The sequence below is a fragment of the Callorhinus ursinus genome, unplaced genomic scaffold, assembly GCF_003265705.2.
Source record: "Callorhinus ursinus isolate GAN/ISIS: 27379988/994484 unplaced genomic scaffold, GSC_fseal_2.0 scaffold17, whole genome shotgun sequence".
In the NCBI taxonomy this organism is placed as follows: domain Eukaryota; kingdom Metazoa; phylum Chordata; class Mammalia; order Carnivora; family Otariidae; genus Callorhinus; species Callorhinus ursinus.
Genome location: NW_027397079.1, coordinates 14,190,843 through 14,209,616, shown reverse-complemented (window position 1 = coordinate 14,209,616; position 18,774 = coordinate 14,190,843). Strand labels below are relative to the sequence as shown.

Genomic DNA, 18,774 nt, shown 5'->3' with positions numbered 1-18,774 from the left:
GTAGGGCGGCCGGACTGTTGGAGTCAGTGAGCCAGGAGATGGGTATTATGATTCCCTCTTTACACATGAGGAAGTTGAGGCTCCAAGAGGTTAAGTAACTTGCTCAAGGTTACAAAGTAAATAAATGAAGGAGCTAGGCTCTGAATATAGGCCTGTGTCATTCTTTCCAGTACATTAGGCTAAATGAATTCCTTGGTCCCAGGGAATAATTTTAATTTCTGGAAAGAGACTGGTATTGGAAGTTGAAAAGGCCTCATTCTCACCTCTACATTCACACTGTTCACTTCCATCAGTTTTGCCCGAGACCCCACCCTTCTGATAGCTCATCTTTAAAAGTGGCAGTCAAAGATGGCCTCATGGAATATAATAGAAATTCTTCTTTTATATACTAAATACCACGTAGAAGCTTCCATTCAAATGGGCTTACAAGCTAGCTTGGAGTTTCCTGACGCCTTAACAGCATGAGTGTTCCTTAGAACACTATTTATAAAATAAGAATGAAATAGGACTGCATAAACAAAAGTACTGTATTTAGAAGCCGTGACTCAATTGTCTCATTATGTTTAGCACAGTTAATTCTCCTAATGAGCTTTGTTCTGAATTCTAAGGCTCTCTTAAGGGTGGTGATCTCGAATTTCTAAAGAGATGATGTGATAGGCTTCTCTGGATAAAGCTGAGGTTGTGGACGATGGTGTCTGGACAGTGCAGGATCATCACAGGGGTTTAAAAGCTGTGATTTTCAGGTACTTCCTCTGTCTTGTAAATATAGTCCCCTCCTGCCCCCCTGAACCCCGTGACTGCAAGTATTTAAGAGATACATACCAAGAATCTTTACTTGGAAAAACGGAAATAAGAATTCCTTATAATTTAGGGGTTTTTTTTGGGGGGGTGCTATCCGAGAAATAATAAAGAGGACAAGTGACTACTAATTAGGTCCCACTTTGTGGACAAGGTCTGAGCCCAGAGACAGCCTTCCTTCCCATAAGGAGGAATGACTATGAATCCCCAGTCCAGCTGACAGCTGGAGGATCAGTTTTTCTCCAGAGTTCCTAACTCATCCTGGGGCATCTGGTGGCTGTTCCTTACGTGGGGGGCTTCTTTACAAGCCTAGAAAATAGGTTCTTTGCTTCCGTGTATATACAGTCCGACAGGCTCATGTGAGTCAACTGTCCGCAGTGCATTCTATGATCACGTGGGGGAACTCCAGTCTCTCCTAGAGGAGGGGACTTTCAGAGCAGTGTTACTGAAACTGTGGACCACCATCCTTTGTAAACCGTGAAATTTTGTGTCAACCAGCACTTGTATAAATGGGAAATGCAGCAGAGTGAGAAAACCAGGGTGCATGTCACAAAACGAGGAGAAGCACTATTTTGGGAAACGTATTTCAGATGGGTATGTGCATGGGTCTGTGGATTTTGACATAATGTGGATTTCTTACTGCAGTCATAGAGAAGAGTTTAAAACTCTATTAACTCCACAGAATTTCTGAAGCCGTATGTACATGATGGTTTTTTTTTTTTTTTTAAGATTTTATTTATTTGACAGAGAGAGAGAAAGAGAGTACAAGCAGGGGGAGCCGCAGAGGGAGAGGGAGAGCAGGCTCTCCACCGAGCAGGGAGCCCGATGCGGGGCTCGATCCCAGGACCCCAGGATCATGACCTGAGCCGAAGGCAGACGCTTAACCGACTGAGCCACCTAGGCGCCCCCATGATGTTCTTTCAAATGATCCCAGGCAGTTCATTCCAGGGTTGTCCTGAAATCTTCTTCTAGGATCTGAACCATGAAAGCACCCTGACCAAGGTTACAAAGTAAACAGGTGAAGAAGCTAAGGATTTGAACATGGTTTATGGGAGCTGAGGAATGCTGCCGATTCAAGCAGAGAAGGTACTCCCCGGCAGAATACCAGGAACCAGCATGAGGCTGGGGGAGCATCTCTCAATCCGTAGCTCTCTTAGTATTATGCTGCTTAAGTATTGTGAAACTAATTAGCTGCGCTCTATTTCCATCTTAACCATGATAAAAGGTTAGGATGTTGTAAAACTAAACATATCTACAATAAGCCTTTCTCTTTTTAGTCTATTCCCTCCACGTGTGGTTAGTATGTGCCATCAGGCTCTTTTCATAGAAACCATCCGCTTTAAGAGACAGGCTACATTTTAATCTACAGAAACCCAAAATAAACACTCTTAAGCGGTTCATCTGTTATCAGTGTATAAAAAATTAAACAATTGTTTACTTAATTGCAATTTCCCCCACCTACAGTTTTCATTACTAATACGTTACCACTTATAGTTTCTTGGAACATGTGGAGCTTTATATCAAAAGGCTCCATACAGGTGTGGGGCAAAGGGTATTTATTATTACCATGAAAATCTAACATCTTATAAAATTCCTCAGTCTCCCTAAGAAGGAAGAGAAATGCCATAAATTATTGTTGTTAAAATAAAACAGAAGATGAGAAAACAGAGAACAGAAAAATGATAAAGGCATTAGTCATAGTGAATGGGGACATGTCAAATGGCAGCATATATATATATAAAAACATAAATGTATTTATGTTATCTATAAATACACAATAGCTTCTTTTTAGTCTTGCAAAGAAACTAGCCACACGAGGACGGACATAATTGATGCCAAAGCAGAATACAAATACATGAGATAAGAAGAAACAAAGGGGGAAGAAAAGCTTGGGAAATGCTTAAAGGCAGACAATATATTTATGTGACAAAAAAAGGCATCTTGATCCGGTTGCTTTGAGATATAAAATATTATGACATGTTGCAAAAAGTCAGAGATTGCAAGGGTCAAAATACACACACACATCAAAATAATGGACAAGTACATATAATATAAATATACACAGGTAGATATACATTTTCCTGGGTGTTTATATGGAAAAATGAAAGGAAGCATTCTCAAGCTTCTTAAATTGTTTTTAATTCAGAACCAAATGATCTGAAAGTCTGTTAGCCCAAAGTGCAAACTTTTGAAGGTTTACAGAAAGGACAAGCAGAGGAAAGGTCAATAAATTATAATCCTTTAATGTGTCTTGTATTTGAAAGCTTTTAAAACAAAATTCATATAGTATTCCAACTCCATATGCTAGTTGAATGAAAAAAGCTTAATACACCCAAGATATAATATATGAGATGATGTACTGAAGTACAGCCTATTTACAGACTAAAAATAAGACAAAATACACACTTGCAGAGGGAAAGCCGGAAAAGCCTAGCCATCAAATCAGAAGGCAGAAAATCGTATTATTCCTATAATAAAAATGTGAACTTCCAATCTTTCAAGTAAATGAATAAAAACCCCTCATTAAAAGATGACATCTGTATTTCAAAATCTTTTCCCTCTCCCAGATATAGCTGGATGTGACATGGATAAAAATAAATTTATGGAAAAGAGATGTTAAAAGAAACACACAAGACACAAAATTCTTTCTCTTACCATTGTCGCCAGAAGGTAATGATACAGTGTTTGTTGGCATAGTATCAGAATTCACTTTTCCATTCTCAAATGTGTCATTTTCAGTCTGCTGTAACTGCCAGTTGAGGCCAAAGAGATGCATTGCTGGGAGCAAAGAATACAAGTTGTTTAAAGGTCTGCTGTTTTTAAGCAGTATAGCAAATGGTAAACATGTTTATAACAAGATTCACATGTAAAGTGAAAATTTCCATGTTCTGAAATGCCAAAGATAATTGCACATAAAAATTAGAAAGGAAACCATTCCTCAAACAAATGCAGCTTAGGTAGCAATGCTGTGCAATACAGGTACCAGGAGGCTCTTAGGAATGAATGATTATTTGCTCTGCTCTGAGTTCCACTGCCCTCTGTCATTTAGGTAAGTGGTCGAATGCTCTGTAGCAGCATCCGCCAAACCTGCTTGAGCTCAGGCCACTTGCACACGTGGAATACTTAGTTGCAACATCTGTAGATTCTCAAGAAACATGATGCTGTTCACTTGGATTAAGGTAAAAAGTAACAATTGGTCTCCCAGATAAATTTGCTGGCATATGAAATGATCAGAATGGATTTATATGCACAAAATATAGTAATATTTGAATATTCTAGATTTAAGATGTGTTTATGACATTCAATTCATCAACGGCACAGATGAAGCAACATGCTGTGTCAGGTTAATTTCATGTAGAGTTTCTGATGTGGGTATGATAATCTTACAAATTTATAAAAATTTTGTAAACGGATTTACTAATTTTCTTTATTTGAAATATTTAGAAAATAGACAACTATAAGACTTTATACATTTACAAATGTAATATACTTAAAATTTTTTATATTATTTTTCTTAATTTATTTGAAATACTTACAAGAATAATCCCTGTGATATTGACCACTAACGCTCAACTAAACTTTCATTTGTGTTCCACAGAATACAGTTTCAGAATTAATCCCTAAGGAGGCTAAATAACCCTAGGGAAACCCAGGGATGATCATATTACCGTATCACAAAAGATTTTTTTGGACATTGTTTGACATTTCACCATATATATATGGAATTTACCAGAGAGGTGAAGAAAGACATAGTGTTTAAGAAGTATTGTTAGAAATAGTGTGATGACTACCACTGTCAAAAGGCAAGCCCTTATTAAATATGTAATATATGTAGTAACACAATTAAATTGGTAGTGTAAAGAGCAGGGGCTTTAGGTGGCGTTAGATTTTGGTCTAATCTTCAATTTAGAATTTAACCTTGGACAAATGATGGAATATTATTAACATTCGTTTTACTTAAAAAGTGAGGTTGGTTAAACCTACCTTACTTAATTGATGTGAAATTTCTAGACAGGATAGGTCTATGGGGGTATATCATGGACAGCTGGTACATAGCAGGACCGTTTTTAGTACATAGGGACTTCATTTATTTATTGACTCTAGATGACTGAACTATTTTTTTTAAAGATTTTTTTCTTTTATTTATGAGAGACAGAGAGAGAGAGAGGCAGAGGGAGAAGTAGGTTCCCCATGGAGCAGGGAGCCCAACGCGGGGCTAGATCCCAGGGCCCTGGGATCACAACCTGAGCTGAAGGCAGACGCTTAACCGACTGAGCCACCCGGGTACCCCTAGATTACTGAACTCTTTGAAGTCACCTGACCAGACCACACTGCCTCTCAATAAATAGTTCCTTCTGTCTGTAAGGCTCTTCATCCACTGTAAAATACCCATTCATCGCTCAGATGGTAGACACCAACTTTGTGGGGTAGCCTTCCCTGACTGGGTCAAGCATCTCTCCCAAGACTGCTTTCATTCACTTTTGTACCTCATTTACCTTATCTGGTGCCCAAAACCTAGTAGTCTTAATAAGTGTCTGTAGGTAAATGAAATCGACGTTCTGATGTTTGCAAATCTAAGAAAACACTGTTGTGGATAAAAATATAGTAATTTAAGGGAACAGTAAATAAATATAAAACAAATAAGTAAATGGCCAAGAATAGAGTGTTATCTTATTAATAAATAATGACTATATTAGCATAATGGTATATGAAAAGCAGTTGAGTGAAAGTCCACTAGTACTTTATATAATTAAAGTTTAAAAAAAAAAGATTCAATAGTTTGCGGGTATTCTACACGTTTTACATTCTTTTGTTAACCACTCCTGATATAAAATTATGCTATAATAAGAAACACAGCGAACACATACAAACATAGTTACATCTACTCTGTATATTTTTAACAAATGTATATACTCCCCTTCTTAAATTATAACCTGGCAGCAATTCCTTTCAGGCTCTGGTTTTTTTAAGGATTGAGATATAGGTTATAGAATCCTTGAATTCACAAATTGTCAACTTGTAAGGAGGTATAACTTCATATGTCATTTTGCATTAAATTACATAGTGTTTGAGTAGCAAAATGTCAGGAGCTTTCTAAACATTTATCACTTCATACATTTTTTTCAAGGTTTTAGGTATTTCAGCAATTTTTGAATAAAATAATGGGAACTTGTTCTGCATACAGTAAAAGCTTTGACAGACATACTTTGGCATAGTGATGATAAATATTCCAAAAGGGTCAAAGTTTCTAACAAAATAATTTATCATCATTGTGAGCTTTTATGTAACATAAAAAGTCTTCCTGAATGATAGATTTGCTTATATTATTGGTTTTAATAGACTTTGAAGAAGAGAGATAATCCACGGGATCCTGCACAGATGTCAAATGTGAGAAAGTAATGCTATGTTTCTGTTTGGAAAGCTATTTATTTATTTTTTTGCCAGATGGGCAATAGCTTTATTATATATTTTCTTCTTACAGTAAATCTCAATAAAATGAAATTCCAGTCTATTTAAGATGCTGTATAATGAGAACCATATCAAATAATATTATATCTTGTTTAACACTGCATTGAAAACAGAGACCAACAAGTTGTTTGGTCTTGGGATATTATGTACTTTGAAAATCTTGGCGTTCGGTATTTAGCAATGCTCTTGACACTCATTATGTGTAACTTGAGATTTTTCTACAAATATGGGGTGTTAGTAAAACTGACTCCAAAAATGAGAGAGGGGGAGACCAAGGGAGGCAGCAAACTCGTAAAAGTAAAAAAATGCTACAGTAATTTCTGAGCACTTGCACAATAGTGCTGTATGGGAAGGTCTTGGCAGACAAATAAGGGAAAATCAGTGAAATAAAATGCATATGTAAATACAGCAGGATGAGCCCAATTCTTCAATACCCGAGTTGGAAAGCAAGATTTGAACCCACGGGAGGGCCTGTGGCACCACTACTCGTGAATGGTGAAAATCGATCCTTGGTGTACCCAGAGTGTCAAGGAGTGGCTGGGAGCTCTGTGCCCCTTCGGGGTCCCTCACCCCTCTGGGCACATAGTTTAGGTGAGGAGTTATCGGCCGGCAGCAATGTTGTTCTTGTGTTGGTGTTAGGACATCCCGATGCAGTATTTTTTTTTTAAGAGAAAACATTCATTAAGCACTTATTATATATCAAATGTTGTGCTAGTGTTTCACCTGCTTTATCTCATTTAATCTTCATGAAGACTCCAATGAATACTTACTGTTATTACTTTTTTTTCATTTTAAATCGGAGAAAATTGAGGCTTTTGAGGAGCTTAAGGTTTCAAGCAGGCAAACAGTAGACCTTGCCCTTTAACCCAGACCTTCTGATCACAAAGGGCTTAGCCCAATACACCTGTCTGTTCTCCCAGGGGGCCGAGGAATGTGAAAATCTGTACCGAAGGAAGTGAAATGTACCTTCAGTGAGGGCCACAGGATAGATAAGGTTTTTCTACTAGATCTAGAAAACGGAAGGCAGAGATAGTATTTGGTGGCAGAGGATGGGCAAAGATTCCTCTAAGTAACATTTGTGTAATGCAGGCATGGTTCTTCTGTACAAGAACTTTTCCACTCCACTCTTCTGTAGAAGAAAATTTTATAGTAATATGATAAGGATGAAAATTCACGACAGGCTACTTTGGTTAATTCTAAGAGTATTTTTTTTTTAAGATTTTATTTATTTATTTGAGAGAGAGAGTGAGGGAGCGAGAGAGCGAGCGCAAGCTGGAGGAAAAGCAGAAGGAGAGGGACAAGCAGACTGCACTGAGCATGGAGCTCGACGCGGGGCTTGATCTCACGACCCTGAGATCATGACCTGAGCCGAAACCAAGAGTTGGAGGCACAACCTACTGAGCCACCCAGGCGCCCCTCTAAGACTCTTTAAAACAATTAAAAAATTACATGGGAACCCTATACGTGTGTATTTTAAAGTTATAGAAAGCATTCATGTAGACTTAATCTTAAAAAAATTAGTTTCTGATATCATGTTTCATAGTTTCACACGGTTATTTCTATGTATCTCTGGGTGATTTTAATGAGGGGTGGGGGCTGGATTCATATCTAAAATGTTATCCAAGGAAGAGGGGAATTTGTGAATGACCGCAGTAACATTGTATGTCTGCTCAAGTGGGTTCTTTACCTTTGAAAATAGCTTGATGTCTATTAACTTATTTTTTTTTTTAAAGATTTATTTATCTTAGAGAGAGAGAGAGCACGAGTGGAAGGGGGAGAGGGAGAGAGAATCTCAAGCACACACTACTCCTAGTGCAGAGGCTGGCGTGAGGCCCTATCTCGGGACCTTGAGATCAGGACCTGAGCCGAAACCAAGAGTCGGACGCTTAACCGACTGAGCCACCCGGGCGCCCTGATGTCTATTATCTTCTAATAACGAATGAATGGTGCACGGCAGCGGTCATCATTCCTGTTGTACGAGTGAAACACAGGCAGAGAGCAGGTTAGTGACTTACCCAACGCCTTTTAAAAAAAAAAAGGTAGTGTATAAAGAGGACTCATGATACCAGATCTCTTGACCCAATGTCAGGATTCCTTTTCCTATACTGAGCTGTTGTCCTTTTTAATCTCAACTGTTTTGAATCTAAAATTTAAGGAATTAAAAAAAATCTTAACACAAATTGTTGATTTATTTCTTTTTCAACAGCAGCACGTATAATCAGAGGTTGTCCATTTGTTGAAATGGGCTTCTGAATACAAGATGTTGACTCACTGAAAATGGCTGCATTTCGCAAAATCATTTGTAAGTTGCTTGTTTGGAATTCGCATGTATTTTCTTTACATTAAAAATCTTAGAAATGACGGTTCAGTCCCCAGTTGGTCTACAAAAGTCTGTCTCTATATCCAACAGAAATATGTATCTACCTAGCACCAAAAAGCATGAACAAGAATGCTCTCAGAAGCATTATTTGTAATAACCTCAAACTGGAAACCCAGATGTCTGCCAGCAGTAAAAAGGATAAACGAATTATAGTGTTTATCATATATCATACCATATCATTAGAGTCAACCAAGGAACTCTACAGACCAATGTAAATGAACAAGGCATTGCCAGGTGCAATGGCATGGGTACATCTCAGAAACACAGTGCTGAGCAAGAGACCCCATTCACAAAAAAAGATGAATATTGTATAAGGCAATGTGCATAAAGTTCAAAAGCAGGTAAAATTAACTGGTAGGAACAGAAGTAATTACCAGAGTAATTACCTCTAGGGAGGGGGGCTAGGTAATGACCGGGAGAGGCCACAGGGGACTTCTGAATGCTGGTAATATTTTTATTTTTCTATCTGGGAAGTGGTTCCACTGGTGTGTTCACTTACGATCTGTACACTTTTCTAAATTAAAATTTTATTTAAAAGTAGTCCATCTAACACACAGCATAACTAAAGGATGTGTATTTTCACCTTCCCTACACCCTCCCTGCAGGTGCTCGTCTCTAAAAGGTTCCCAGGTGTTCCCTAGGAAAGATATCCAGTGTAGAATGGCAAGTGACTTCATCAGACAGGAGCTAGAGGGGGCAGTGAGGAAAGGCTTGCTCCGTGGAAATCTCGGGGGTTAGACGGGAAGCAATCTGATTAAACAAATTCATGTATTGGGTTAATGACTGTCAGCTCATGGCCTTCCCAGACTGATTTGTAGTGTTAAAACACTATGACTGGTCTTGGTGAGGTTGTGGAGAAACCGCAAGCCTTGTGCACTGTTGATGAGATTGTAAAGTGGTTCACCTGCTATGGAAAACACTATAGTGGTTCCTCAAAATAAATAAATAAACAAATACATACATACATACATGCATGCATACAAACAACTGGAACTACTATATGACCCAGATGCCACTTCTGGATATACACGCCAAAGAACTGAAAGCAGGGTCTCTTGAAGAGAAATTTGCACATCCATGTTCAAAGCAGCACTATTTGTAACAGTCAAGAGGCAAAAGCAACCCAAAGGTCCATCAACAGAAGAATGGATAAAGAATATATACACACAATGGAATATTCCTCAGTCTTAAAAAGGAAGGGAGCCTTGTCACAGGCTGTAACATGCATGAACCCTGAGGACATGATGTTAAGTGAAATAAGCCAGTTGCCAAAAGATATAAATACGGTTTGTTTTTTTTTTTTTAAAGATTTTATTTATTGATTTGAGAGAGAGAATGAGATAGAGAGAGAGAGCACATGAGAGGGGGGGAGGGTCCGAGGGAAAAGCAGACTCCCCGCCGAGCAGGGAGCCCGATGTGCGACTCGATCCCGGGACTCCAGGATCCTGACCTGAGCCGAAGGCAGTCGCTTAACCAAGTGAGCCACCCAGGCGCCCGATAAATACGGTTTTGATTCCACTTATATGGGGTATCTAAAGTAGTTCAAATTCATAGAGGCAGAAAGAATGGTGGTTACCAGGGGGTCAGGGTAAGGGGAAATTGGGAGTTGTTGTTTAAAAAGTGTAGAGTTAAAGTTTTGTAAGATGGAAAATTCTGGAGATCTGTTGCATAACTGTGTGAATATATCACAGGGCCCATGAACTGGCCAGATTTGCTTGTCCACCATTTAAATCATGCCCTTAATTTCCCTGCTTCTGCGCCTTTGCTCCTAACATTCCTGGCCTCTGGGATACCGCCCCCAAGTTCTACTGGATGACATCTCACCAATACCTCGAAGTCCAGTTGACATGACATTTGTTCACGAGGCCTTCCTGGAATGAATAACTACCCTGCCCTACCATAGCATTTGGTAGTATTTTACCTAAAACATCCCATTCTTTGAATAAATTTTTTACTTTCTGCAGTTGTGAGGAGCGAGGAGTTGTAAGAGAAACAGAAATGGATCTTTGTGGTGAGGGGGTAAAACAGGCACACTGGGGGGAAAAAGAGAGAGGACTTTGGGAAGAAAGAGAAGAAGTGATAGGATTTTAGTTATGAAAAAATAAGACAGGCTTAATATATAATTCAGCTTTTTCAATACTTTGCTGAAAGTTGATCTTAGAGGCCTGAATCTCTGTAACTGCACTGGTTCCTGAGAAACAGGGGGTGACTAACAGGGCCCCTGAGACTGTTAACAGAAGAAGCCTTGCGGGCACCTCGTCTAATTCCTCCCTTTTTCTGGGGGCAAGAGAACATAGATTTCCAAGATGATTCCCAGTCAGAATGCTTTTATTTATTTTTAAAAAATATTTTATTTATTTATTTGCCAGAACGAGAGAGAGAGCAGGAACAGGGGGAGTGGCAGGCAGAGGGAGAAGCAGCGTCCCCGCGGAGCAGGGAGCCCGATGTGGGACTCGATCCCAGGACCCTGGGATCACGACCTGAGCTGAAGGCAGCCGCTTCACCAACTGAGCCACCCAGGCGTCCCAGAACCCTTTTTAGTTAGTTGTAATATATCTAACATTTGTCATCTATAAACTTAATGAGCATACTTTTAATACTGTCACCCACGTTGATGATAAAAATTATCATGATATCAACTCTAGAAATAACACACATGGATGTGAAGCCATCCGTCATTATCGTAAACTATGTAACTAACCGCCAAATGGTCTACTTTATAGACTATAGCTTTCTAGGTTGTCTCATGGTATTCTTGGATTCAACCAATCTGAAGATGTTTACAATGAAATATTACTTATATAATTAAAAAAATTCATTCCAAAGCCTCCTAGTTTTTTTCTGTGGGCTTTCCCAGTTAATGTTGAGCAAAAAAGCCTCACTAACTGAGATAATTTTGAGACAAGATGGTAGTGAAATTCTATGAAGACATTTTCTTTCCAACTCAAAGACCATTCCAGTGAAAGAAATTACAGCATACATTGCTTTTACCTTTCCAGGCTGATGGAGATGAAAGGAATCCATGATATTCTAGGATTCCACTTCTTCCCCATAGGGGAAAAAAAAAAGGGCATACCATTGTTTTTAACCAATGTATGTTGGTTTGATACTTAAAAGCCAGCATGTGGTATACTTGAAACCAAAATGTGTAATTAAAGAAAATTATATACCACCAAGTAGCAAGGTCAGTGCCATTTTTAGTTCTGTGTTGAGGGAAAAGGTGCCAAATTTTGATCTTGTCTCTGGGGACCATGGCACTGACGTTGCTATATCACAGCTACTATTATTTCTACTGGCATGCCTGTGTTCTTAGATACTGCCAAATACGGATGGGAAGGGGGGGTGGTGACAGCTGGCGACAGGGTCCAGCAATCTGCCAGAACCTTGGAGTAAATTACAGGGGATGTTGTGAAGCGAAGACAGAAGCAAGCACCCTAGCCATCAGAAACCCGAGTGCAGCTTCTGTCACCAGAACCCTGAAGAGTAACACTCTGAGGTTTTGGCAACCTGGGACGCAGTTCTTAGCATGCCTGCCATTACTGGCTAAATGCTGTTTAATATTACAAGATCAAGCAAACATTCTCACAAAGACAAAAAAAAAAAAAAAAAACCTGAGCTCATATGAGAACCAGAATGTGGTAAGAAAAAATGGACTTAAAAAATATCATCCTGAAAATGTCTGCAATGTAGTTTTGTGTCTGCCTCCAAAACCCTGAAAGTTCATCATGGAAGCAAGCGAAGGTCTCACATCCACCATGGTACATTTTCCCCAAAATAATCTTCCTGAGAAAGATTCATTAGGAAGATGTTATCAGAAGTTGCAGGAAAAGAAAATCAGAATCTGACCTTTTATAGCTAAAAGCACAGTTTTCAACATGGATTGCCTGTGGAGTCTTGTGGAGCCTTTGTTGATATTAAAAGAGAACTGGGTCCCAGTCTCCATTCTGGCTCGAACTAGCTGTGGGACCTTGGCAAGTCACTGGGCTTCTCTGAGGCTTAGATCTCCCGTTTATATAAATATCCAAAGAGCTTGCACAAAATGATCTCTAAGGTCTCTTCCAGATTTAAATTCTTTGATAGGTCAGTATGTTTTCAAATATAAATATTAGGTTACATCACTGAGTAGAGGCAAAGACATCTGGCATCAATAAGATATCAACATATTAGAATACCAATGCTTTTGTTCCTTTTTTTAAAATTTGAAAATAAAATAAAATTGCATGGGGTCAAACCACCACTTCACGCATACAATTCCTTTGGTATCTTGGGTTTTGAAAGCAAAATTTCATCATTTTATGTTTCAATTTCAGAAATACATAAATATACATGATGCGCATGTGCAGTGATTAGATTTTACAGAATAAAATAAGAAAAATACTCTTAAATATAGGACAATGATTTGCTTTGATACATGCTTACAGAATACAGCCAGGTTTCCAATGTAAAATGAAAGCATCTCATGTAAAGATGCAGTTTGTAACTTGGACCCCTACCAGTCTAAACTGTCATTAGGAATACATAGTTTTCCATAAATTAGCTTTTGTTTTGGATTTCCTGCTGTGTTCATATACATGTTGACGGAGTGTGTGAGGCAATATTTTGGCATTCTAATCCATTATTATTTGTTATTAGCTTTCAAGTCTAGTATTATCCGAACAGTCTATATCTTGCTGGCCCAAACATGGTCTTTATTTATTTTATTTTTTCCAAATGTGGTCATTTTAAAATTGAAATTTTTTTGGAAAGCTTTCCTATTAATATGTACTGAAGCTGTCATTAAGAAGAAGGGAATTATCCCAACTATGGGATATTCTGATATGCCAAGGCACTGATAACACTTGAGGTAGCAAGTTTCTCTGAGTGTTGTAAGATAATATTAAAATCATAGGTTTTACGTAAACTAATAATTTTGGGGGGGAGAGGGGAAAGGAGACAAGGAGTGGCTGCTGCTATTTTATATATCCATGCTGTGTATTTTTCCTTCCTATTCTTTTTTTTGGCAGTATGTCATTAGTGGGAAGGTAGAATCACTTTGGCTATCGAAATGTCTTGATGGGACAGTGACTCAGTTATGTCGATTTGCCAGAATATTTGACTCATATTCTTTTGCAAATTAAATGTACATTAAAAATTCCACCTCTAAATTGCATTGCACTTTTTCTTTCTTCACTATGTAGGTTCGTTATCACACGTTGAAGGATGCTGTTGAGGAAAGTTATTCTACCTGTCTGCTGACGGCCAACGCTGAAGCTGACAGCGCTTATGAAAATCAAGTTGCTGTGTCTGTTACCAAGGGAATTAAGTCAGGACTTTGAAAACAGGCTGTTTTCCTAATGTTTCATTAGTTTTCTCTCATGTCCAGGTTCTGTTCTTTGAATGAAAGAAGCATTCCCTTTCCAATCTCATGGAAAAAACAAAGTGTTCACCATTATGATTAGCTGTCCAAAGGGGCCAGTCATTATCAATCAACTTTGAGGTAACAGTTGTCAACATTAAGGAATACGGCAAGAGGACCTATTTCAAGAACGTTCGAAATACACAATGAAATCATTTACATGATTTGTGGATGATTCCCCACATGCCAATATACTGACTTGGCTGTTTTCACAAAATGTATGTAACACAAGATTCATTAGTGACAGGGGCGCCTGGCGCCTGGGTGGTTCAGTAGTTAAGCGTCTGCCTTCGGCTCAGGTCATGATCCCAGGGTCCTGGGATCGAGCCCTGCATCGGGCTTCCTGCTCCATTCTCCCTCTCCCACTCCCCCTGCTTGTGTTCCCTCTCTCGCTGTGTGTCTCTCTGTCAAATAGATAAATAAATAAAATCTTAAAAATAAAAAGGATTCATTAGTGACAGTTATTAGCAGCTTTGCAATTGAAACCCCACGGATCCACTCATTATTCAAAAGCCTGCTGTACTGACTCAGTTTTCATCTGGATTCCTTTCTTCCATAATAGCTTTAAGAGCTTTCTCCTCCTTTTATGTGACAAATGCGTACGTATGTTAATAATCTACTCAAACATAAAACTTTCTTTGGCTTGTTTGGGCTTTTTTAAAAAAAAGATTTATTTGAGAGAGACAGAGACATAGAGAGAGAGCAGGGGGGAGGGGCAGAGAGAGAATCTCAAGGAGACTCCATGCTGAGTCTGGAGCCCTACAATGAGGCTTGATCCCACAGCCCCAAGCTCATGACCTGAGCCAAAATCAAGAGTTGGACACTCAACTGACTGAGCCACCCAAGTGCCCCGGCTTGTTTTGACTTTTTGAAAAAGTAGTAGAATAGATCTGAAAATTATAAGTCTCTGAAATTTTAAGACACTTTGACCTTCATTATTAAAAGATCCAACTATTAGGGACACGGAGATTTCTAGAGGAAAACTGGTATATTAAAATATGGCAAAATCCATGGTTTGCTCCACATATGAGTGAAACCATACGATAACTGTCTTTCTCTGCTTGACTTACTTCACTTAGCATAATCCCCTCCAGTTCCATCCATGTCGATGCAAATGGTGGGTATTCATCCTTTCTGATGGCTGAGTAATATTCCTTTGTATATATGAATCACATCTTCTTTATCCATTCATCTGTTGAAGGGCATCTTGGCTGCTATTGTGGACATTTCTGCTATGAACACTGGGTGTTATATTCAACTAATGAATCGTTGAACACTACATTAAAAACTAATGATGTATTATCATATGTTGGCTAATTGAGCATAAAAAAATAAATTAAAAAATATGGTAAAATCCAGAAAAACAGCCCCTTCAAAACAGGCCACTTCTCTAAGCGGTTACATTTGAAAGGGAAAATGTGATCTGGTAATGTGTGCGTGCACACACGTGTGCATGGTTCTCAGGTGGCGACTTTAAACAAAATCAATGACTCTTCAGGAATCCAGGTACAACCAGCTCGTGCAGTTTGTTGTTTACCATCTGTTCATCAAGAAAAATGGGGTCACCGTCTCCCTTATCAGGTTCTGTTGCATGGACTCCCATGCTTCCCCACTTCTAGTATCTAGTACATGATGGTACCTTTGACAGATCTTATCAGTTTTCCTTGACCCGCTCGCATCATCACGCAGGCGGAAACAGACCCTCCGAAGCCAGTTTTCCAGCTGCCCCCCCATTAATCTGGGCCAAGGTGGAGAGCAGGTTTCCTTAGTTATGAACTTACCTATTATTAATGGAGATTTATGAAGCACTTGTGGACGTCTATTTCAAAGCAAGATACCAAGGGAGTTGTCATCTCTGATCCCCAGGATACCTGCTCACACTGCCAGCCTGCTTTTGTATCTGGTGGTCTCGCTCTCCTGTCCTGGAAATAAGTGGCCCACTTTTCCACTTTAAACATGCATTGCTTCTCTCTTGCTATGTGATTCTTTTCTAAGATCATAAAGAATTTCTCTGAAGCAGTAAAAAGCATCTAAAAATATCCTGACTCTAAAAATAGAAAATAATGGTAAAATCTGTGACTATTTGAAATGACGGGTTAGGTTTTATGTACAAATACTATGTCACTCACATGGGCTCACTAACTACATCATGCAGTTCGGCTGTTAAAATACAAATGTAGTTAATGAAAAGATTAAGGATCTAGAATGAATTAAAAGGCCCAATGAAAGAGACCGATAGTTTTAAAAAAAAAGTGCTTATCATCTTTATGATTTAATTTGAACCATCTATGCCTTTTGGTTTTATAACTAAATATATTTTTACATTTATATGTTTACTTTTTGTGAGATGACTAGCTTAAAAATTTAAATACATTTTAAAAGAAAATTTTATAGCACCACCTTAAAAGAAAACATCAACATTTTTTGATACAAACAGAAGGCAACAGTAAGAACAAATGGAGTAAACTATAAGCAACATTATTAAAATCTATATAGAAATGATAGCCAGCAGAAGTGTTCTTTATTTGTGAAAGAGGTGGGTCATGACATGCAAACATCTACTGAGATCTTCATTGTGACATAATCAGATGCCATGGGGTAAGAAGACAAAAGGGAGTACATTCCTCATTTTGTCCTTCAGTCTTATTTATTCTATTGTCCATGTACCACCTTTAAATTCTGAAATCCTTATGAGAAACAGTGCCCTCCATACAGTGGGGAAAAGTCCCAGGCTCAAGACAAAAAGACCTGGGTTATGGTTCCGGTTTAAATACATTTGGACTTTAACACAGGACAAGCCACTGATTCTCTGGGCCTAAGACTTTTCTTTCTAAAATGTGTGGATAATAATATTTGATTTACTAGATTGTTATAAGGAATAATAATAGCAGCTAACACTAACTGAGCACTTCCATTTTATCAGGCACATTAATTATTTTATTAAAGATTTCCAAGAGCTGTACTATTACGAATCCTGTCTACACTGATGAGGAAACTCCAGTTTATGGAGGGTTAAGTACCTTGCTCAAGATTACATAGCTAGTAAGTAACAGAGGTGGGATACAAAACTCAAATCTTGGGGCGCCGGGGTGGCTCAGTCATTAAGTCTGCCTTCGGCTCAGGTCATGGTCCCAGGGTCCTGGGATCGAGCCCCGCATCGGGCTCCCTGCTCGGCGGGGAGCCTGCTTCTCCCTCTCCCACTCCCCCTGCTTGTGTTCCCTCTCTCGCTGTGGCTCTCTCTGTCAAATAAATAAAGTTAAAAAAAAAAACAACCCTCAAATCTTACTGCTTTGAGGTTCTGCACTTATAAACAGTGTTCTAAAAATATGTTGTAATGGGATATGCAAATTGGACATTATATTTTTCCATATAAGATTGTGAGATCATCGTGGTGAAGACTATGTCTTCCCTTTGTGAATTCAGTGTTTAGGAGGGAAATTCAATAATTGCTAAACTTAATGGAATTAAATTGACTGTGATACTGGTCATAATTACAAGGAAATGCCTATGAAAAAACAAATTAAAATATGCAAAATGCAAAACTACCTGCATTGCTTTTTTCTCAGAATGAAGCTCCCCCTCCCACCTTGGGGCACTTGGGAGGTTCAGTTGGTTAAGGGACGGACTTTTGGTTTTGGCTCAGATCATGATCTCATGGGTCCTGGGACTGAGCCTGGCCTGGGGCTCCACGCTCAGCGGGAAGTCTGCTTGAAGGTTTTTTTCTTTTTCTTTCTTTTTTTTTTTTTTTAAAGATTTTATTTTATTTGAGAGAGAGAGAATGAGATAGAGAGCATGAGAGGGAACAGGGTCAGAGGGAGAAGCAGACTCCCCGCTGAGCAGGGAGCCCGATGCGGGACTCGATCCCGGGACTCCAGGATCATGACCTGAGCCGAAGGCAGTCGCTTAACCAACTGAGCCACCCAGGTTTTTTTCTCTCTGCCCTTTCCCCTAATGGTGCACACGGGCATGCTCTCTCTCAAATAAATAAATAAATGAATAATCTTTTTTTTTAAAGATTTTATTTATTTATTTGAGAGAGAGAGAGAATGAGCAGTGGGGAGGGGCAGAGGCAGAGGGAGAAGCAGACTCCCCACGGAGCAGGGAGCCCGATGCAGGGCTCAATCCCAGGACCCTGGAATCATGACCTGAGCCGACAGCAGATGCTTAAACGATGGAGCCACCCAGGTGCCCCAATAATAAATCTTTAAAAAAAAAAGAATGAAGGGCCCCAAATCTAGAATTAAATGCGGTGATCTTCAAGGTAGCCTTGGATGTCCTTCAACAGCCCTGGCAAATGTACGGTAATATGTGGAAGGCTTTCTCTTCTCTAGAGGCACGAGAAGGCCTATGAAAAGTGATGAAGTGGACAAAAAGCTCACTAATGAAGGCAGAAAGGGAAAGAGCAGTCTGTGGGTTAGTATTAGGGAGAAATGACAATTCCAGGATGGGAGCCAGTCAATGTCATGGCAGCCTTGCTGATGAAGACCGCCACCAGGAAAGGAGCACTAGTTCTGTCTCTAGAAACCAGAATAAGTCCCCAGTGAGGACATTCAACAGGTGAAGGAAAGACTGGAAGTTCTTATCTTTAAAAACAATGAATATTATGGGCGCCTGGGTGGCTCAGTCATTAAGCGTCTGCCTTCGGCTCAGGTCATGAGCCCTGAGTCCTGGGATCGAGTCCCGCATCCGGCTCCCTGCTCAGCGGGGAGCCTGCTTCTCCCTCTGCCTGTCT

At 39.3% G+C, this 18,774-nt stretch overlaps 1 protein-coding gene across 4 annotated transcripts in view; it reads right to left on the bottom strand.

The window, feature by feature from the left end:
• TENM3 (teneurin transmembrane protein 3) overlaps positions 1–18,774 on the bottom strand; it is a 1,496,942-nt gene that overhangs the window by 138,357 nt on the left and 1,339,811 nt on the right. For all 4 annotated transcript variants that reach the window (XM_073902279.1, XM_073902283.1, XM_073902281.1 and 1 more), the window contains one exon: positions 3,454–3,576. In XM_073902279.1, the coding sequence (XP_073758380.1) occupies positions 3,454–3,576 (123 nt within the window). The remainder of the gene's footprint in view (positions 1–3,453; positions 3,577–18,774) is intronic.